At 36.6% G+C, this 23,212-nt stretch overlaps 2 protein-coding genes across 3 annotated transcripts in view; one reads left to right on the top strand and one right to left on the bottom strand.

The window, feature by feature from the left end:
* The first annotated feature begins 1,580 nt into the window (after nucleotides 1-1,580).
* Nucleotides 1,581-12,911, top strand: LOC117990201 (arrestin domain-containing protein 5-like). The gene is made up of 7 exons (XM_069504348.1): nucleotides 1,581-1,660; nucleotides 1,771-1,921; nucleotides 2,101-2,244; nucleotides 8,885-9,099; nucleotides 9,703-9,888; nucleotides 10,259-10,447; nucleotides 10,871-12,911. The coding sequence occupies exons 2-7, from the start codon at nucleotides 1,786-1,788 to the stop codon at nucleotides 11,390-11,392; spliced, it is 1,392 nt and encodes a 463-aa protein (XP_069360449.1). The 5' UTR covers nucleotides 1,581-1,660; nucleotides 1,771-1,785; the 3' UTR covers nucleotides 11,393-12,911.
* A 156-nt stretch (nucleotides 12,912-13,067) lies between these two features.
* Nucleotides 13,068-23,212, bottom strand: part of LOC117990200 (arrestin domain-containing protein 17-like) — a 436,990-nt gene continuing 426,845 nt past the window's right edge. Inside the window, exons 2-9 of one of the 2 annotated variants that reach the window (XM_069504341.1) lie at nucleotides 22,201-22,320; nucleotides 21,210-21,362; nucleotides 20,436-20,644; nucleotides 18,986-19,168; nucleotides 18,641-18,841; nucleotides 17,289-17,828; nucleotides 16,346-16,418; nucleotides 13,068-15,997 (exon numbers count right to left, since the gene is read on the bottom strand). In XM_069504341.1, coding sequence (XP_069360442.1) covers nucleotides 15,987-15,997; nucleotides 16,346-16,418; nucleotides 17,289-17,828; nucleotides 18,641-18,841; nucleotides 18,986-19,168; nucleotides 20,436-20,644; nucleotides 21,210-21,362; nucleotides 22,201-22,315 — 1,485 coding nt within the window. In that variant the 5' untranslated portion in view covers nucleotides 22,316-22,320 and the 3' untranslated portion in view covers nucleotides 13,068-15,986. Of the gene's footprint in view, nucleotides 15,998-16,345; nucleotides 16,419-17,288; nucleotides 17,829-18,640; nucleotides 18,842-18,985; nucleotides 19,169-20,435; nucleotides 20,645-21,209; nucleotides 21,363-22,200; nucleotides 22,395-23,212 lie in introns of those variants that run through there. The other variant, XM_034977664.2, reaches the window with a different exon arrangement.

The following is a 23,212-nucleotide window of genomic DNA, read 5'->3' as shown; positions in this document are numbered from 1 at the left end:
TGTCAACTCATAATGAAATTTTGCAAAATACAGCTGTTAATTTAATTTAGACCTGTCAATCTTCCTAACTTAAGGTGCCAGTCCTGAGCCTATTGTTAAAATTTGTTGAGTGCACTAAAACTTAGGGTCTTTTAGGAATTTAAAATTCACTATCCATACTAATATTATTAATGCGAAAGTGTGTCTGTCTGCTAGCCTTTCACAGCCTATCCATTCAACCGAGTTTGACGAAATTTGGTACAGATATAGCTTGCATCCCAGGGAAGGACATAGGCTACTTTTTATCCCGGAAAGTCAAAGAGTTCTCACAGGATTTTTAAAAACCTAAATCCACACGGACGAAGTAACGGGCATCATCTAGTATAACATACTTAATATATTATTTAATATTATATTAATTAAGTTAGCACAGGTGGCTTTTTTAGTTAGATTCCATATGATCATACTCTCACTTATGTGGGAAACATGTTTTATTTCAATAACAATAAACCATTACAAAACTTTACTAACCTGGTAAATTTAGTGTTGGCACAGCATTGGCACATAACCTGTTGCTTGTAGTATAGAACCGAGTTTGAAAATGATGATGACATACTCTCCGATACTTAAAAATGGTCTTGTTTTCCAGTGCCAATATATCTCCACCAATTGCATAGAGCCAAGTCCGAAACCGGTCAGGGTCTTTTTCAGGATTGGGAAAAATGTGTAAGATTGTTCCATCCAATCCTATAAAAGAAACATTTGACTTTCGAATACTTACTATATTATTTTTAAAACAGCACACTTTGTTTAAAAATTCACAGAAAAATATATGCTTCAAGGTATACTGGGTTAGTTAGGTTAGGTTTAAGTTTGCATATAGGTAATTGCATTACGTAATTAAATATGAAACGTAGGTCATAGGTGCTAGTAATAGGTCTAAACAAAATTGTACTTACGTGTTTTGCCACAGTTAGGTACACAGCACTTTATAGTTAAATTATGCGGCATCGTCGGTAGTATCCAAATCGAGAGGCAAATAAAAGTCCAGTGGGCGTAGCGAGGGTCAACAATAAAAAGCGGGTCCGTCGGTGTCCAGTTAAAGCAAAATAGCATTGAATTTAGCAAAGAAAGTAAAGAAATATTAGCGCACAATGAAGAAATAAAACGAGTAAAATTAAACAACACGCACGAACGAATGGCAAATGACAATGACAATAGACTAAAAATAACGTGATTGACAACTGTCAGATTACAATTTAATGTGTCATATTCCTTTCTCAGACCTCTGTATCTAAAAAATAAGGTCCGCAAAATTGAATATTACAATACGAATAAACAAATAAATTAGCCACAAAATTATTACAATATTTTTTCTGGTCAAAATTGTTTGATATTACATGATATTTCGATATTTTTTTATGAAATTGCTGCGTGAAATGAAACGTGTGACAACGGATAAAATGGGGATGCCAATATAAAAAAATATTTAGTGTGGCTATTACAAAATTTATCACCGCCATCTAGCGATGAGTTCCTAAACTATACAAAATACGCGTTTCCAGTCAAGTTGTTCAAAGTGATAGCACCGTGGTGCCAACTGCCATTACAAAGTACCTACTCTGTGGTGCCAAAACAAAAATCATCCAAAAACTCAAAAATATTGATATTATTTTTATAGGTATTTCCTAGAGTTTTTCCTATTTTCCTGAGAAGTTTGAACAATGAAAATTTATATTACTTGTTAAAGTTATCTTAATTGGTTTTCTTTGAATATTATTTTCTTTGCAGAAAAGTTAAGCTTCAATGGATCCACCTCAACGTTTCCACCTATTTATTGATCCGTGTATTGTATTCAATGGTTCGAAATCCATATTTTATTCTGGTCAGGTGCTCGAGGGGAAGATAAACTTCAAACTAAACTCACCGGTAGATATTTCCGGTAAGAACTAGAAGTCAATTTGATCTAATTTCATTGAGTAATTAAAGTCAATTAGAAATTAGTGTTATTCATGTTGGGATCGTCATCGTAAAACATGTTTTTTCTTACTAAGCAGTATCAACCTTAATTTATAAGCTTGGGGGCACAGTTTTATATACAGCTATTGTTTTAATTTGCAGCTATCGATATAGTTTTCCTTGGGGAAGGTAACGTGCAATGGATAGAGGAGCAAACGGAAGTGTATGGAGGTGTAAGAAGGCAGAAGTTCCTGAAGTATCTCGGCAAGGAGGGGTACTTCAATCATGTGCAACGTCTTACTCAAGGTAATTTTTGTCCTGTGGCCAACAGTTTTTTGAAGAAAATCTTCCTGATGTTTGAGATAATAGCAAAAGTGAAATGAACAAGCAAATTGTTGCACTTATGTGGTGGTAGAACTCGTAATTCAAAAAAAGTGTGTAAAAGTTAAGACATACTATAATATGATGCCTGCTACTTCATCTGCGTGGATTTAGGTTTTTAAAAATCCTGTGGGAACTCTTTGATTTTCTGGGATGAGAAGTCTAGCCTAATGTCCTTCCCCGGGATGCAAGCTATCTCTGTACCAAATTTTGTCAAAATCAGTTGAATGGATAGACCGTGAAAGGCTAGCAGACAGACAGACAGACGGACACTTTTACATTTATAATATTAGTATGGATGTTAATTGAATAAAAAATATTTTTATTTATTTATTTATCTTAGACAATTGAGTTATTGAGGCTTGAAAATTACACCAAGGTCTGCTTATTTATTCCAAACACTTTTGAGAGTCTAGTACCTATTGTGTTATTATGCAGGTATGTGTCATTCAAGGTATAGTTAAATTTAATATACTAACGACATATTTGGCTGGCGATTTCATTTAAAGCTACCTTTAAATTGAAGACTAGTCATACACCTAACCTGAAGACAGCCTTAGTATTCAATTTCTTTTATACAGTGACTAGCTTATGCTTGCATCTTCTGCTACGTGGACTACACAAATTTCAAGCCCCTATTTCACCCCCTTATAGGTTGAATTTTCAAAAAATCCTTTCTTAGCCACGTACCGTACCTAAAACATCTAACTTATGGTGGAACTAATTGATGCCAGGGACTTCGTCTGCGTGGATTTAGGTTCTTTAAAATCCCGTGGGAACTCTGATTTTCTGGGATGAAAAAAAGCCTATGTCACTCTCCAGGTCTTTATCTATACCCATGCAAAAAATCACGTCAATCCGTTGCGACGTGATTGAAGGACAAACAAACACACTTTCGCATTTATATAAGGGTACGAAGGTACGAATTACTGGACTGGATAACAAATACAAATACAAATTTCTTTATTGTGAATATACATACAACAATAACATACTTGTAATATTCTGACGACCTCCCTGGCGCAGTGGTAAGCGCTGTGGTCTTATTAGTGGGAGGCCCCGGGTTCGATTCCTGGCAGGGATTAGGAATTTTACAATTTCTAAATTTCTGGTCTGGTCTGGTGGGAGGCTTCGGCCGTGGCTAGTTACCACCCTACCGACAACGCCGTGCCGCCAAGCGAATTAGCGTTCCGGTACGATGCCGTGCAGAAACCAAAGGGGCATGGGTTTATTAAAAAAACTGTCATAGACTGCATCATCTGTCACTTACCACCAGGTGAGATTGCAGTCAAGGGCTTATTTGTATCTGAATAAAAATAAAAATAAATGATGTTTGTAACGTGTACCTAGACGGTCTCGTTACACCTTTATTATAATTGTTTTCCTTTTTATTTTGCAATAGAATTTTGACACTGACAGGCATTTGTTTACATCGGTAACATAACCTCTACCCATTATTATCTTCAAGGAGACCATAGATCAGTGTTTTGACAGTTGTTTTTTTTTAAACGAAATTTATAGTAATTGATGGAAGACATTTGACATGACTAATGACTTGTCACTTTTCTTCCAAAATTCGTACGTGATATTCGGCTCTCTCCGGATTTTTATGAAATATGAGACGTTTTGTGGCGAAATGCCTAGAAAGCAGTAATTTCGGCCTTGAAGGCTTCACCTTAATATGGATATTATGAAATAACAGCGCTAATGCGCTGTTCCCCTGTGTTCCCCATGTGTTCCCCTTGTGTTTCCCTATTTATCGCACTATGAGGTGATTTGCTTCAAAAATATGTGTTTGTGGAACCTGATTAGAACATGGTGTTGAAATGTCCCTTCACACAAATCGGCCTGCATCCGAAGATCTAGTGTGTCGGTTTATAAATCTTAATCAGTGGACTCTTTAAAATATCCTCCGGTGCGTGGCGAACGATATATTTTATTAATTTTAGTACAAATTTTTCATAACCCTAGGTCTAATATTTAATAATGTAAAGGGTACCTATATTTCATAGAATTAAGATAAGGCAAGGAACGTAGGGACGCTATTAATAGTAATTTATTTTAAATAGAAAATTATATTATAATTCAAAAATTTTTACAATTTTTCATTGTTTTGATCCTCCAACATATTTATCTGACATTTGTCGTCTCGTGAGAGAGTCCACGACGGAGTAGGCCCGAAATCCCTGCCTTGAGATTAAAGGTTCAGGCCTCTGCTCGGCTATCCGTGCGTCGTTCCTCCGGCTGGCTGGCGCCCGAATCTTATCTTATACTGTAGGGGAGGGCCATCCTTCTCCTACCCCTTATTTGCCCGCTGGAAGGAAAAAGGTAAGTATTCTCCACCTTACCTCACCATATAAATAAATTTCTTTATTTTTGTAATTTTTTTTAATTTTTCACCTGCGCATTGGGGGTGAAAAATATTTTTATATGACATTTGGCGCCCGAACAGGGACCTGATTCTTTTTTGGGATCCTAGTCGTGTTGATTCTCATGGTTTGGTGGATCAATATTTTAATTGCCGTCGTTCTTGTCTTACTTAGTGTTTTTGTAATATTTTAAGGTGTATTGTAACCGTGTAACCTATTTATTGTATGCCTAGATACTAAGATGTTTGTCCTAGCATAGCTAATTTAAGTGTTCTTTCATGTTAATCAAGCGTAGCTTATTTTGAGGTATATTGTGTATTACTTATTATCTATTGCGAGTGAAATGTAATGATAAAGCTTTGTATATCTATAGATTTTGTAAACATTACCATGTTCGGTCAAGATTCTATTAGTATGTCTGGAACGGAGTATAGTTCATCACAAATTGTAAGTAATTATTATGTAAACAAGCATTTCAATCTTCAAAATTTAACTTAACATATTTTCTTGGTAAGTCTTTGTCTTTTAGAGTTCTTAATCATATTGCCCTTAATGCCAACTACCTAAATAGGTATATTTCCTCTTAGGAAATTTAACCTTAATACTATATAGGAGTCGTCGTGGCCAATTTTCTTGGAAAATGTAAGGTGCACAGCGACAAATAACAACTTTAATATTTTATTGACATCATCCTTGGTTTTGACTTTTATATTATTTTGACATTTTATCCAAATTTAAAAACGGAGAATTTCATTGTTCATTTACAAGAAAATGATTTCTTCCTTTCTAAATTTTATACTTACCTACTTATTTTACTTTTTTTTTTTGAATTTCATTGACTAGACCATGTTTGTAGTCCTAGGTCGTGGTTGTTTGGATTCGTTAGGATGTCATTTGATGTGATAAATGCACCGTCGAATTACAAGACTTTCTGATCGGTTATTTGGACAGATTTTGATAACAAACTGTTTTGTCACATAGATTTTATTATTACAGATGATTTATTTCGAACTTTTTACCCTTAACTAAATTAATTAACGTTCTGATGCAAGATGATGACTCATGTCAATAACATCCTATTGCCTACTTTTCTAAATTATTATCTAAAGCCATACCTTGTATAAATATGTCAAGCCTAAATCTATTTTAAATCAAAATTTAGCTTGGAAAATAGTAATACCTAGAGAAAATATTTTAGAAACTATTAGAAATAATCATGATGATTTAAATTCGGTTCATTTTGGTATTCACTTTGGTATCTTTTAAACACTTTGCTAAAGAATATAACATTCCAAAATTATTTTATAACACTTTGTATACCCCTCAGAATAACCCAGTTGAACGCTTTAATAAGACTATTGAAACTTGTATAGCATGCTATGTTGAGAACGATCATAGAACCTGGTCTAAATATTTGCCCCATATACAGGCAGCTATTAATGGCACTATTAATCTAGTTACCGGATACACACCTAATTTTCTTATGTTTGGTAGGGAAGTTTTCCTCGATGGGTCCCTACATAAATTTAATTCTATCTCTGATCCTTCAGAGTTAGTTATTGGTAGTCGTTCTGATTATTCGGACGCACTTCTTACTTTGAGTAATATTTTTGATAAAACTGTTAGTAATTTGGCTAAATCATATAGACGTAATGCCAAATACTACAATGTGGGAAGAAAAGTCATTTCTTATTGTGTTGGAGACATAGTTTGGAGGCGCAACTTTGTGCAATCCAATGCTGCTTCGTTCTTTTCAGCTAAATTAGCTCCTAGATTTGTTAAATGTAAAATAATAAAGAAAATTTCAGATACTGTTTATATATTGAAAGATTTGGCAAAGAATAGTACAGGTAGATACCATATAAAAGATATTCTTAAAATTTGACAAAATTAAAACTTAAAATTAATTTTATTTTGAAAAGGACTAAACAGAAGCTAACACAATAAGGACTAATCATTTTGAGTAGGATTCTTTGACACTCCTTGTCAGTCCTACTGATTTTATAGGATTTTTGGCTATTTTGTCAATCCTATCCTTTTGTAGCTTGCGGCTATGCAGTTGCCCCGCACTACCTTATGTGTATATATTGTACATTTTTATCTTTGTAGTTCTTTTATAAGGGCTCATTTTGTATAGGATTTTTGGCTCCTATGTCAATCCTATACTTATTTTTGGTTGCGGTTGTCTTCGTTTGCACCGTATTACCTTATTTCGTTGTAAATAGGTATGTACAGTTCTTTTTATGTGGGATTACGGTTTAGCACATGCCCCGTATTATCCTCCTGCTTGTTTCTGTTTTAATCAGTCAAGTAGTTTTGTACATATGTACAGCTCTTTTGTGGGATCATGGTTGGCACATGCTCCATGCTATCCTCCTGCTTGTGTCTGTTTAACGGGCAAGTGGATGTAAATATTTTCTTTTGGATGGGTCTTTAGTACTCATATTCAGCCTTGTCTCACACATGTGGACATGTATGCTATGTCCTTGCTTAGGCAGGACGGTGTTTTGGATGTCGCTCTTTTGTAGTGCATCATTTTGGGTGGTTCGACACTGCGCGGCGAGGGTGCCCAGTGCTTTGTCCAGTTGCAGACCATTCCGAAAACCCTTTAGCTAGGTTAGTTCGTCAATGCGCGGCGAGGGTGCCTCAGCGGGTTGAACGGGTGCAGACTAACTCTAGACTCTTTTTGTTTAGGCTAAGTGTTGTGTTAGATTGGTTTATCATTTCACGGCGTTAGTGCTTAGTGATCTGGTCAGTAGAATGCCAATTCTAATCACACACTCTTTAGAAAGTTTTCTTCTCTTCTTCGCTAGTTTGGCTTACCATTTCACAGCGTTGGTGCTACGTGTCTGGTCAGTTGAATGCCAATACTATGCAATTTTAGTTTAAGATAATTTTTTTTTGCTTTGAAGGATTGCTTCTCAATCCGTATTTATTAAAGATTATTTGGTCGTTTTGGCTTGAATGAATTTAGATATTTAATTCTTCTTTTGTTTGGTAGTTCCCTTCGTTTTTGCCTTACAGGATTGTTAAGGGTAAAGAAAAAAAAAAATTTTTTTTTTTCTTTTTCTCTAGAAAGGGGAAATTGTAACGTGTACCTAGACGGTCTCGTTACACCTTTATTATAATTGTTTTCCTTTTTATTTTGCAATAGAATTTTGACACTGACAGGCATTTGTTTACATCGGTAACATAACCTCTACCCATTATTATCTTCAAGGAGACCATAGATCAGTGTTTTGACAGTTGTTTTTTTTTAAACGAAATTTATAGTAATTGATGGAAGACATTTGACATGACTAATGACTTGTCACTTTTCTTCCAAAATTCGTACGTGATATTCGGCTCTCTCCGGATTTTTATGAAATATGAGACGTTTTGTGGCGAAATGCCTAGAAAGCAGTAATTTCGGCCTTGAAGGCTTCACCTTAATATGGATATTATGAAATAACAGCGCTAATGCGCTGTTCCCCTGTGTTCCCCATGTGTTCCCCTTGTGTTTCCCTATTTATCGCACTATGAGGTGATTTGCTTCAAAAATATGTGTTTGTGGAACCTGATTAGAACATGGTGTTGAAATGTCCCTTCACACAAATCGGCCTGCATCCGAAGATCTAGTGTGTCGGTTTATAAATCTTAATCAGTGGACTCTTTAAAATATCCTCCGGTGCGTGGCGAACGATATATTTTATTAATTTTAGTACAAATTTTTCATAACCCTAGGTCTAATATTTAATAATGTAAAGGGTACCTATATTTCATAGAATTAAGATAAGGCAAGGAACGTAGGGACGCTATTAATAGTAATTTATTTTAAATAGAAAATTATATTATAATTCAAAAATTTTTACAATTTTTCATTGTTTTGATCCTCCAACATATTTATCTGACATTTGTCGTCTCGTGAGAGAGTCCACGACGGAGTAGGCCCGAAATCCCTGCCTTGAGATTAAAGGTTCAGGCCTCTGCTCGGCTATCCGTGCGTCGTTCCTCCGGCTGGCTGGCGCCCGAATCTTATCTTATACTGTAGGGGAGGGCCATCCTTCTCCTACCCCTTATTTGCCCGCTGGAAGGAAAAAGGTAAGTATTCTCCACCTTACCTCACCATATAAATAAATTTCTTTATTTTTGTAATTTTTTTTAATTTTTCACCTGCGCATTGGGGGTGAAAAATATTTTTATATGACATGTTTCAGGTCCAATAGTATTGGAGACGGGTGAACATTCCATTCCGTTCTCGTATCAACTGCCCTTCACCTGCCCATCCTCCTTTAAGGGTGAGAAGGGCCAGGTCACATACTCGGTCACAGCATACGTCATACAACAGGATGGCGTCACCAAGAACAAGATTGAAGCTAGCTTTGATGTTATTGATCCCATGAACTTGAACACTGGCAGTGCTGATATTATGGTAATGCGATAATTACTGCCTTATCATTCCAGTTTGTGACTAATTTAATATGAAACATCAATTTATGAACATAAAAACCTTTATCTCTGTCGTGTGAACATATTAATGAACATTTTGTTTATTATCTGTAGCCTATATCCTTCCCTGGGATGTAAGCTAACTCTATAACAAATTTCATCAAAATCGGTTAAACTGTTGGGCCGTAAAAAGCTAGCAGACAGACAGACACACTTTCGCATTTATAATATTAGTATGGACTAGTTTATGCTCGCGACTTCGTCCGCGTGGACTACACAAATTTCAAAGCCCTATTTCATCCCCTTAGGCGTTGAATTTTCAAAAAATCCTTTTTTAGCGGATGCCTGCGTCATAATAGCTATCTGCATGCCAAATTTCAGCCCGAGCCGTCCAGCAGTTTGAGGTGTGCGTTGATAGACCAGTCAGTCAGTCAGTCACCTTTTCCTTTTATATATTTAGATGATGTATCAAACAATAATAATCCGATCCGCTGAAATTGTCTCCACTCAATAGACAGGCAGTAGGCACTCTAAGCCTTGAAAATACACAAAGTGCGACCCATCTCAGAGAAGTTTCCTTCAACAGAATCCCCTAGTGATGGAATTCGAGGAGGAGATGAGTTGCCAGTGCTTCTGGTCGTCCAAGCCACTGGGTATAACCGTGCGTCTGCCCGCGCAGGGCATGTGTCCCGGACAAGTCGTGCCCGTCACTGTCGCCGTGCGGAACAGCACCAGCGTGGAGATCAACACGATCATCTTCCAGATCACCACTGTGAGTGTTTTATTTTGCCATATTATGATTTCCAGGATTTCACTGTTTAGGACAGATTTTCAACAGATCTTCTACATTGAACGTTGGCTAAACAGGTTTAAATATTTTGAAATTAAAACCATGAAATCCCAGACTTAAGACATCAGTATTTCCTCTGGAAATCTTTTAAGCTCTGCCAAAGAAGTTCCATTCTCGCACTCTATAGCATAGCACTGGGTTCTAATCCTTTTCGGCCCCTGCTCTTGCACAGAGATTAATAAAAATTAGTAAAGTATAATTATTACGTGACGTTGAAATTCAACACAGCTGTTCGGCATAACAGCACAGAATACTTAAATAATTATGATAACCTGTATGTCTTCCATTTCAGAGGGAAAGATACCGCAGCCTGCAGCCCGCTTCGGAGTACGAGCCGCCGGAAGAGGTGCTCATGACGATGAAGAAGGGCCCCATCCTCAGCAACACCAACAAGGACTACGTGTTCGAGCTCACCGTGCCGGACTTCATCGCGCCCAACATGGAGAACTGCAATATCATCGATGTCGGGTATTTCTTTAAGGTAACTATTAACATCAACCTGTCCACTGTTGGGCGTGGACCTTCTCAAATGAGTGTCAACACGTTCGACTTTATTATATTTATCAAAAATTAAATAATGCCTGTGACTTCGTCCACGTGGCTCTAGGTTCTTATAAAATTCGCTCATAGACTATATGCATACTATTTTAGTTTTTAGTAATCTTTATTATACCGCCTTGCATGGCAATACATAAATATAATTTTTAACCATGTGCTATAAATATTAGGTCCTTACATATGAAATTGGCATTTTGTCGTATTAAGTGGCCAGCACTTTGATCTCAAATATCTCTTCTTTGGTTAGGAATTCCATTTCAAATTATTTATACAGCTATTTACTCATGCTTTTGCATGCGCCGGGCATCATCTAGTAACAGTATAAATGCCTAATTTTTATTTTCAGGTTATGATCAAACTGTCCGGTTGCAACGAAGACTTGGAGGACGAAGCCGAAATATGTATCGGCCTCGTCCCGATCGGAGAAAACACAGACCTTACACACCACCCCATGGCGGACAAGCTCCCCAACGGCCCCATACCGGACCGCAACAACGCAGTCAACCTACCCCCAGAGTACCAACCTTACACCACCAACCAAAACCTAACCAACCTCCAAGCTTACCCCCCTGGTCTAATCCCGTACCCTATATCAGCTAATGTAACTGATGCACCGATGTATGGTTCGAAAAATAGTCTCGTAAATTCTCACGAAATCGGTTTTCGAGTTCCCGACGGTAATTCAAGTGTCAGTGTACAAATGACAAGTGTAAATCATAGCTCCGGGGGTGTACAAATGACAAGTGTAAGTCAAAGGTCCACGAGTGTAAGGGTTGCGGGTTACCCCTACCCTGGTCAAAGTCCACCTTACCCCACACAATCGAATGGCTCGCAGCCTTCTGCACCGTCCGCTCCACCGCCTTATTGAAACAGGGTATCTATTGTAATAGGGTATTTTACCCTTTTTGAAAAGTGTCTTAATTTGATCCTAAAGTGATATAAACTACGGTAAAATTCAGAATTTTATTCGATTCAAAAAGTCTAGTTCTAAGCATTAAAAGTATGTACCTATATTAAAGTTAATTTTTAAAATGCTGTTTTTACATCAGTTATATACTTTCTAGTGTAGGAGTTATAGTGGTGAATACAGAGACATTTATTTTATACGGATTGCGAATTTGTTTTATACTATGTAGAGATACTATTATAACACTGAACTTATATACCTACTTAATTTTTATAATTGCGCATAAATTAATAAATAAGAGTGTTCGTTACTTTATATAAAAATATTTAATATTTTTGATGAATATTTTTGTAGCTTTTTGATACTTTATCACAGTTAAACAATTAATTTTAAAGATTTATAAATAAGTACCTACTTGATACCTACCGAACGTGCCATTTGAACAACTTTGTACTATCCGTAGTCTCGAATATGGTAAGGGCCTGCACAGACAAGGGACTTTTGTCCGCGGAGGACAAAAATCCCCAAAGCGGAGATAAAATGTCCTGATGTTCGATCATTTGTCCGCTGGAAGCGAACAAACACTCGAGCGCTCAACGCGGACTAAAATACATAGAAAGAAAAAAACTAAAATGCATTTATTATTTGTTGGTGTGACAGATAAAAACAAAGCTCTCAAAATTCGCTGTGTTGATGTGCCTTAGAACGTTGGTTCTATTTTTTTCGAGGACTCCCCCGTACTTTAGTGCGGCCCAATCTGTCGATGTCCTCGACAATCTGGGGGATTTTTGTATGGGGTACTTGTAGTCCCTCGTGGGCGTTATTCGATGCAGTTGTAAGCGATCTGTTTCGACGGACAAAAAGTACCCGAAGGACTTTCCTCATCTGTGTAGGCCTTAATTAAAATCAAATCTGATTTGATATGATTTGTACAAGCATAAAGCTAGTTGCAATCGTAGCGGCTTTACTCGCAACTTGATAATATTGTACTGCCAGCAAAAAGTAAACTATTTCATAAAATTACCTTTGTTTTTGTAATGCGACCTTAAGTTTCAGTTAGTTATGTCCCGCAAATTGCTAATGCGCGTGACCGCCATTTTAGTGACGTCAGCACTAGACTGAAGTTTCAAGCCGATGGTTTATTTTTATTTCTGCTGACGTCAAAATCACGTCATTTCGATGTTAATGAGACATGGTTCCAGCGCAATAGCAATTGGCGGGACTTGTATGTTCTCGATTTTTATGTAATGAATAATGTGTTACAAGTTCTTGCAATTTATTTTATCACAATAATTAATATTTTATTTTCCATATAATCTCGACTTTTGAATAATACTCGTTTAATTCTAAGCCAAAAGTGGCCAAGTCAACCGTGCATTTATACCTATAATCACAATTAATGTAAATAAAAATTATACCTATTGTTATATTGTTATTACATACTTATATAATGTCTATTTCGACAATAAAATGTATAGAAACAGAACTGAATTTTCTTTTATTTGCATAGCATATCCTGGGACGGACATGGGGGCTTCTTTTGTCCCGGAAAATCAAAGAGTTCCCACGGATTTTTAAAAACGTAAACATAACACGTGAATGAAGTCGTGTTAAGGAATTTAAATAAAACAAAATATAAGTAATGTACCTATTTCATTAAAAATTTATTTTTTTCATATAAAATTGGGTATAATGTTAGTAATTTCTAAACATTAACATTCAATAAAAGCGATAAAAAATCACAAACACGTAGTTACCTATATATGGCCCATATAAAATACGCACCGTACATTTTAGGGTTCCGTACCTAGTAAAATAAAAAGGAACCCTTACAGGATCACTTCGTTTCGCTGTCCGTCTGTTTGTCAAGAATCTTTATATCAGGAACGCGTAATGATATGAAGTTGATATTAATATCAAATATTTAGGTCTACACTCGCAAATAAACCAAAAGCGTATTTATCCATACTTCCCCTTGATTTAGAATCATGACATTTGGCAAGAAGCACATGTAAAGGAAAAATTCCGAGAATCGTTAATTATAGTTATTATTATACTTAACAACATAAAAAATATACTTAATTTATGTGATAAAACAGTTGAAAATCAAAATAATTTACGCAACAAAATTAACACATAATATATCGTTTCAAAGTACGGAACCCTCTATACGCGAGTTTGACTCGCAAATTATCCGGCTTTTACTTAATTAAATTTAAGAATTTGTACTATAAAAAATTAAGTATAATTCTTACAGTTAAATTATGTACTTAATTTATATTTTTCAGCACCATTTTTTGTGCTGCTTACAGAAAAAAGTATTATCATTATTATATAGATCTCGGTTATTTTCAAAAACAGTATAAAAAATTTTGTTCAAATATCGACTAGGTATAGTGAATGATACAGACACATAAATTAAATACAACCTAGTGCCTTTAGTTTAACTAAACTTTACTCTTACATAATATCTGAAAAATAACCGTAACTCAATATAAATGTTGCACAAAATAGAATAACTTATTAAGTACCTACAGGTATTAATAAGTAGAAATATGCAACATTTTATTTTATAAAATGATGTATGAATAACAATTAAGTACCTAATACCTAATACTTATTTATAATGATTGAATAAAACACTTATTCATGTAAAAATATCATTAATATAAAAAATGCTCCATATAGGTGACTGTTTAGAACTGGATCACAGCTGTTTCAAGATACAAAGCTTAAAATTACAGTAAAAAATATATTTATTATAATATGAAAACAAATAAAAATTATTAAATCTTTAGATCTAATTTAGACATGAATTAGATAGGTATTTAGAATATATTTTTCTAATTTAGATATTTAGAATATATTTTTATTGAGTAGATTATTTAGGTACATTAATTTTACCTACTGTTATATTATGTAGGTAATCATAAATGCTCATATAAATGCACAGTAAAAATATTCTAAGTTGGTAGTCCAGAAGTTCTACAGTGATATGAAGATTGAAGCATTACCTATATTAAAATATAGTGTATTTTATCAATATATTTAGTGATATTAGAAATTAAATATACCATGAGATTGTACTTATGAGGTAGAATCGGCACGTCAAAATAGTTCTTAAAAAATATAATTCGATTTAGAACAATGATATACCTAATAGGATCTGTTATTATCAAATCAAAAGTTTAATTTTTAATTTATTTATTTTTATGGAAACAAACAGTTACAATTACAAGAATAGTTAGTACATATAAAAAAACACTTAACATAAAATATAGTCTCCAATGAAAATAAAATTTTATTTCACTTTTTTTTTTTTACCTTTTTAATCAAAAGTATATTTCTTATTTCCTTAGTTAATATAATAATCTTATTCTAAAAAATATGTTATAAATCTGTTTGACTGCCATATTAGCTGAAAAAGTCCCTGTTTAATATTTATTAAATCTACGTGTATAAAGTTTTAGATAATAAAAAGGTATGGGACCTATTTTTGTAAAGGAAGGTTTAGAAAAAAACTTATAACCTGACACTATGTAGATGTCATACGAGTACAAAACATGAGCCGCGATTGCGGGAGAATGACAGCTACAATGTCACGATCGCAATCACCTCTGATTGGTTGATGCTCGCTTACTATTGGCTACAATGCATTGTTGCAACAAGAATCGCACAAATTCAGCCAATCAGAATAATTGAGATTATAATAATGATTGATGCAGGTTTTAGGCAAATGCGCCGAATTGAGAACCTCCTCTTTTTTGGGAAATCGTTTTTTTTTATGGCTGCAATCAGGCCTACGGGCAAGTGAAGTGATGATGCAGCCTAAGATGGAGCACGCTTATGAATATCAGGGCAAAGTTTGCCTTTCAATTTAATACCGAATTTTATTTGGGAAATTCAAGAACGAGTGTTGCATCCAAAAAAATAGCATAAAAGTTTTGTCAAATCTTCGACTTTTGATTTGTCAAAGGGTTGTTCGTTATTTCTAAAAATAAATTGTTTGTGATACTCAGACAAACAGACAGACACCATGGATCATAAGTGTTCCGTGGTAAAAATAAAAACCGGGGGGGGTGATTACGTATCTCGCGACAGGCGTAAATCTCGCGATCATTGCTGTCAAACGTCCGGCTAGAGAGAGACAGCAATAGCCACAAAGCAAAATAAGAAGAAGAAGAGAGAAAGCAAATAAAGTGTCGCATTGCTACTGCTGTCGCGTTGCTGTCGCTACTGCAACGTTTTACGTAATCACCCCGCGGAATACCTATGGAGTTACCACGGTGCCTGTCTCAGCCGTTTTATTTTCTTACATACGTACTAGTACAGCCCCCCAATTGTGTAAGAATAACCATTTCATGGCTATCGCAATCGTCAAGAATTCTGCCCTTTGATTGGCTGTGAAAAAATGTAAACAGCGAATCAACCAATCAAATGGCAGAATTTCCTGACGATTGCGATAGCCATGAAATGGTTATTCTTACACAATTGGGGGGCAGATCTTTAATAACATTCGAGTTGTAGGCTTCTGAGGCGGAAATATTTCGATGTCTTAATCTTTTTCTGAAACAAACATAAATCATTCTGTTAAGGTACTGTTGTTAGTTAAGTTTCCTTCTCTCTCGCACATTCTAACATTTTCACTATGGAGAAGTAATTTTCACATTTGGATAAGATAGATTTTGAATGACTAAGAAACATAGATTTTATTTAAATTTATTTCTAAATGAAGTGAATATTTTCACCACACTTTGAAGACCAAAGCACAAGATAAAAAATTCAGTCCATCGTAAAATATTTTTTTTTAAATTTTCATGACAGCAATTTTAAAATTTTTAGTGTACTTTTTTCTTTAATTAAATAGAATTTAATTTAAATAAATTATCTCCAAACATAAAATAAGTAACTCACTTTCAGGAAGAGCGCTGTCGGGCGAGTCGGGTGCGGGCGCGCTCGCTGTGGCGAACGGGCTCGCGGGACGCGGCTGCAAATTACGTTTTATGATGTGTGGCGGTTACCACAATAGAAACTAGATGGCGCTGTTCAATCGATGACGTAGTCCCGAACAAATGTACCGCCGATAGCAATCGCACTAACGGAGTTTTCACAATCTGGACTATATATAGAAGTTTCAAGACATAACCGTCGGCCCAGCTGGCGCTACCGAGCACAACCAACCGCTCGGTGGGAGATCTCCCCTTTGGTACGGTCGAGCCTGCACACCGCTCCCGTACAGATGCATTCACACTCACAGCAAACCAAGCAGAAATGTGAGAGGGATAGATTATTGGAAATCGCAATTAATAATAATACAAAAAAATCGGCCAAGTGCGAGTCAGGCTTGCGCAACGAGGGTTCCGTACTACAGACGTATTTTTTCGACTAATTTGAACAAAACAAAACAAAAACTATGATGCATAAAAATAAATCTGTTTTAGAATGCACAGGTGAAGTCCTTTCATATGACACCCCACTTGATATAGCTATCTTACTTCGAAAATTAAAAATACTAGTTATTAGTTCATGACCACAATTTAATTTTTTGTATGTGATGTAACCACAAATTCACGGTTTTCAGATTTTTCGCCTAATGTCTGCTATAGACCTACCGACCTGCCAAATTTCATGATTCTAAGTCAACGGGAAGTACCCGACAGACCGACAGACAGACAGACAACAAAGTGATCCTATAAGGGTTCCGTTTTTCCTTTTGAGGTACGGAACCCCAAAAACTACAGAAAAATTAAGTGCCACTTCCGGTTAAAACTAAATTATATAGACAGCAGTTTTCAATTTTTTTTCTATCAAGGAAAATTGTATCCAATCGTTTTCTATTTCATCAAAGTATACTTACCGAAACAGGACTGTTAGGTGACAAAAGAGGCAAATTCCTTCCAGATCCACCACTTGGCGAATTAGATCCGGGATCCACTTTTGCACCAGAGGTAGGCGAACTTGCATCAAGGAAAGGTGACTTTTCATTAGGGTATGGCGGATTTTCAGCGGGGTAAGGCGGGTTAGATACAGGATCAGTTAAATTACCAGGGTAAGGCGGAGGATTATCCATGTAAGGAGTTACGTCAGGGTACAGTGGATTTGAAGAGGGGTAAGATGAGCTGTTAGGAGGATATGGTGAATTTGATTTATCATCATTTGGGTAAGAATTAGCGGGAGGGTACTGCGAATTTCCAGGATACGGTTCTGGGTTTGGGAAGGGTGGGTTACCCTCGTTGATCGTAGATGGGTAGGAAGATTTTTCAGGGATCGGTTGGGGCAGTTGGTCTTGCAGTGGGTTGGGTATGTTGTCCTGGTATCCCACAAGTGGGACGGTCCCTATTACGATCCTACGGGAGTCTTCAGTGTCAGAGTGACATCCTTTGGGGTTAATGATAACCTGAAACAAATACTTAATTATGAAATAATTAATATTGTTAAGCAATTAAATATCATTTGATTTAACGGTACAGAAAAATATCGTGAAGAAACCTGCATGCCTGAGAGGTCTCTATAAATTCTCAAAGGTGCGTGAAGTCTGTCAATCTGCACTGGGTCACGATGGTCATACCCTTCTCAATCTGATAGGAGACCCGTGGTCAGTAGTGGACCGACGATGGGTTGATTATGATGATAATTGTCACTGAGTGATGTTACAAATCTGTGCTGAAAACCGATATAAGTTCGGGTCCGAAGAAACTAGAGTGGCACCGGCTTTCTGGTGCCATTCTACATACCACACATATTGCATACGGCACACATATGGTGCGCAGCGTGGGAAGACACCCCACTGGGTGGACAGACGACAAGAAACAAGTCGCAGCGGGCTCCCTGCGACTGCTGGATTCAGGCGACGCAAGACTGTGGCGTGTGGAAATCCCTTCAAGAGACCTATATCTAGCAGAGGACGTTTATCTGTATAATATAAAAGGAAAAGCTGACTGACTGACTAACTGACTGATCTATCAACGCATAGAGCAAACTACTGAACGGATCGGGCTGAAATTGATATTGAAGTGCAGATAGCTATTAAGAAAGGATTTTTAAAAATTCAAATTTGTGCATTCCACGCGGACGAAGTCGCGGGAATAAGCTAGTCAGTTGATAATCATGAATCATGATAATTCAGCACTTTCTATATCGTGTTATATTTCATTGCGACAACTTTTTTTTATCATGATGGTTATGTAGACGGAGTAAAAAAATAGTTACTTTGAATTTATACTCCAGTTTGATATACTCGCATCCGGTTAAGTCGTACGCGTCCATTGCAGGCACCTCCATCTCTACGGTCCAGTTGCGGTTGGTGCGAGCGGGAATGGGCCCCTTCTTGATCTCCACCACAGTTTCCCCACATGTGTTCCGAGCGTTGATTCGATTCTCGGCCTTACTCGTCGCTATGTATATCAATTGCTGGGAATGGAAACAATGGGCATTGATTCTACTCTCTTGGCACTTGAATGACATTGACAGGGGGGTACAACATTAATAATCAAAAAGCATAATTTTTTTACCTACTTTGAATAAACGTTTTGACTTTGACTTTGATGTGAATACCTTCATAATGCTGAGCTTGATATTTTTGATCTCCACCCTGCCCTTGTTGTTGCAGACCAGCTCAACGGGGATGGTCTGTCCGGGACAGTAGCCCGACACGGGCAGGTTCACCGCCACGTCACAGGCGCCAGAGCTTATGCAGCAGCAGCGGTAGGTCTCTTCCATCTGCAGCTCTATGGGCTCCTACAAAATAGCGCCAAATTAAAAAACCGGTCAAGTGCGAGTCCGACTCACACACACGGGTGGTACGGAATCCTTCGTGTGTGTGTCGGACTACAAAATCGTACAAAAAACAACACTTTTTAATTTTCATGGCGGGAATTTTGGATTTTCAGTATTTGTTGTTATAGCAATAGAAATACGTGAAAATTTTCGACTCGCTGACAGACTCACGGTCGGACGGACGGTAGGCTTACTAACAGGGTCCTGTTGGTACTGAGCACGGGTCTCCTCTCAGAATGAGACAGGCTCAGGCCGGCCATAGTCCCCAACACTGGCCAGTTGCGGATTGGCGGACATAAGACACCTTCGAGAACATTATAGAAAACTTTAGGCATGAAGGTTTATTTTTATTTATTTGAAAGTAATCAACAGCGTACTTACATAATAGGCTACTTGACAATTTTTTTAAGTTGGTCTTAAATGGTTAATATTTGTCCTATTATATCAAAAAAATTAACACTATATTTTTTTGCGCCCTAAAAACCGTAAAACTTTAATTTAAAAAAATATTTTTCTTAGACAGGTGAAAACACTGTCGGCCATGTTTGGCCGATAGATTATCTGTGCTCTGACGTCATGCATTTGTAAACAACAGTATAACCCTGTGGTTATACTGTTGTCATGCATTTGTAAACAACAGTATAACCCTGTGGTTATACTGTTGTTTACAAATGCATGACGTCAGAGCACAGATAATCTATCGGCCAAACATGGCCGACAGTGTTTTCACCTGTCTAAGAAAAATATTTTTTTAAATTAAAGTTTTACGGTTTTTAGGGCGCAAAAAAATATAGTGTTAATTTTTTTGATATAATAGGACAAATATTAACCATTTAAGACCAACTTAAAAAAATTGTCAAGTAGCCTATTATTATTTAAATCTTAATCTAGGCTTTACAGAAGGCCACAAGAGATTACTTAAAATATGTAATTATAATGAAAAATATTTTAACAGAATGGACTTAGATTAAAAGTATATACAATAATTAGAACAGAGTGTGTGTGAGTGTGTGTGTGTGTGTGTGTGATCGATGTTTTCCTTCACGATTAACGCAAGTGATATTTTATTGTTTAAAACGCACATAACTCCAAAAAGTTAGAGGTGCACACCTGTTCAAACCCCCGACTTCCCAAATAGAAGGCCAACGTCTTAACCACTAGGCTATCACTGCTTACTTATATTTGTTCAAACTGCAGTGCTTGAATTAACACTAAAAGAAATACTCACTCTACAATAAGGGTCCAAATTGAGATCCACAGGAGTCACAACTCTAACAGCTATCTTCTCCTCCTGGTCCAACTGGAGGGCTCCGTCCACCACTGCCTTGATCTCGTACCGGATGTGACCGTGTTGCCCTTCAAATGACGCCGGACAGTTGTTGGGCAGACGGAATTGGAACGGATATTCATACTTGCCTGGACCAGTTGAGCGCTCCCCTAAAACATAGGCCATGGCTATACATCACTGTTTACCAAAGAGCAGTATTTGGGCCGGTGCACCCCGGTAACATGGCTAATAATGTCTCTTCAGGGATATTGTTGGCTATGGCTAATGAGTTTTCTCCGCGTGTTCCTTTGACTAGCAGAAGGCACATCGGACGAAGAGGAGGATGGGATGCGGGCGACATGCGCGGGGTCTGCAGTTGTCGCCCATTGGGTGCCCGGGTCGGGAGACGCACGCACTTCGTCGGTGCGCCTCAGACCTCCGGAGGGAACCTCGTGAGTGGGCCCTCTGTGGAGGGTCTGCCTCGGCGGATGTCGCTGGCTGGGTCGCGGTTGATTGCTTCGGTGTTCCCGTGACCCAGTCGCCAGGCGACGTGCAAAAGCGCCACTGAGTTTTAGTGGGTATTCCCGTCGCTTCTCGGCCGGCGAGTCCCACATACCTTCCCTCCTTCCAGGAGTATTCCTCCTTTCTTCCCTTCCATTGGTTGACTGGCTTATAGGAGGGGGGATGCGTAAACGCATTTACCAGCATTGAAAAAAAATAGGATTGGACAATTACCTGATTCACCACCAACCAAATAGACTTTGTAATTGATATATTCCTCGTGTGCACTGTGGTTTATAGTTCTATATTCTTTTTTGCCGTTCACAGTTTTCGAGCGTCTTGTTGTCCAATGTACATAGCAGAAGCCTTTTAATTTCACATATATGCCTAAAATAACATTTTCAACTGATTATTCTAATGTAACAGATATACAAATATTAAAACTTTTATGTTGAGCTGTTAACTCTTTTTAAGGTTCTGTTCCTTAAAGAGGTCAACCTGTTAAGTACAAGCAAAGCAATGCAACCTTGGACATTCTTTAACAAAATAGTTATACAAGTATAAGTAGGTTAGTATTTTGAAATAAATTTACGAAGCACACAAAGCCTATGTTGTTGGTTGGTGTTAACTACATGGTGTTTCAAAATAAAAGTTTATACAGTGGAGTCAAGCTCAAGTAAAAAGAGCTTCGGAAGACAGTGACTCTACTAGAGTTAATGAAAAAAAACCCAATAGGTATAGTATGCGACAGGTTGAAATGGCAATCAGGTATGGAATGCCCCGCACTAACCCAGTGCGGTTGTGCGGGGCGTCCCCCCGCCTCATACCCCGATTGCCATCTCAACCTATCGCAGACTATAGGTATGCCATTTTAAGGCCAGACATTTCAAACAATATTTAGGTAGGTACTTAGTAAGTTTTCAATTTTAATAAGTACCTAGGTAAATGGATTATGGACATTTTGTTTTGGATCCATTCCTGCGAGTTAATAGTTCTTCAAGGTTCTTCATTAAATTATAGAAACAAAACATATAGGACATAGACTTGTTACATAGTAGGTATTACAAACGATGGTAAAAAATACGATAAAAAACTATTGATAATACAAGATAATTTAGTCTTTACCAACACAAGAATAAGATCCACTTTCAATATAGTTAATAGCGGTTAGTTGGGCGAAGCACTTGATAAAAAATATTTTTAGTCGTGGCTAGGGCACACTGACCGCGAAAAATTTTAACTTTGTCTTGTTGAATTATCAGCTTTCCTTGAACTGTCTGGCCTGGATAATATGTCCCGTTTGGACTGTTCAATTCGAGTTGGCCATCATCGAGCCCCATTATGAATTAAGTTGTAAAAAACTAAAAATCAAATAAAAATATGACTTTATTTATTTTCAACTTTAGATCAAAGAGTATAGGTATAATCACTACGTTTCACCGACCAGAAATAAAAGCCACAGAGTACATTATATATAAAAGCTACGTTTTTTAGATTGAAACCATAGAGTAGAGTAATATAGACTGATTGAAACTAGAGTTGACTGTTGCCTATTACTACTAAGTAGTCGACTATCGCTAAATTATCGATAGTTGACGTCATATAAATAGTATCGATATCCTATCGATAGTATAAGCCAATAGTATTGGTAAAAAAATTGTATCGGTAGTATCGAAAGTACCTATTAGCTTCAATAGTATCAATACTATCGATAGCATAGATACTATCCAAGACCGATATACGTTAAGAAGTAATACTTTCGATAGTATTATTAGTATTGATATTATCGATTACTCACACTATCGATAGTTTAATGAACTGCGATAGTATTGTCTTCCAATAATCAATTATATAGCTAGGAAATATCTCATAAAAATATTAGTATAGTAAACGTATTAATCATAAAGGTTACAAACACAGGTACAGTGAGTAAGAATGATTTAGCACTACTTGTACTTGATACTTATGTTATAATTGGGGAACAATACTATCAGCAGTTATTAAACTATCGATAATGTAATACTATCGATAGTTTTATATACTATCGATAGTATTGATACTATTTTTGCTTTAACACAACGATTCTATCGATAATATCGATAGTATTATTGTCATATTATCTATCTTATCGATACTATTGCTTCTTATCAAAAGTATTAGTTAATTTGTGATATTGAGAGTATCGATAATATCGATAGCACTATCGATATTGTTACTAGTTCTCAAGGTCATCTATC

This window comes from Maniola hyperantus, chromosome 17 (assembly GCF_902806685.2).
Source record: "Maniola hyperantus chromosome 17, iAphHyp1.2, whole genome shotgun sequence".
In the NCBI taxonomy this organism is placed as follows: domain Eukaryota; kingdom Metazoa; phylum Arthropoda; class Insecta; order Lepidoptera; family Nymphalidae; genus Maniola; species Maniola hyperantus.
Note: the sequence above shows the minus strand (reverse complement) of the source record. Positions and strands in the feature narration are given on the sequence as shown.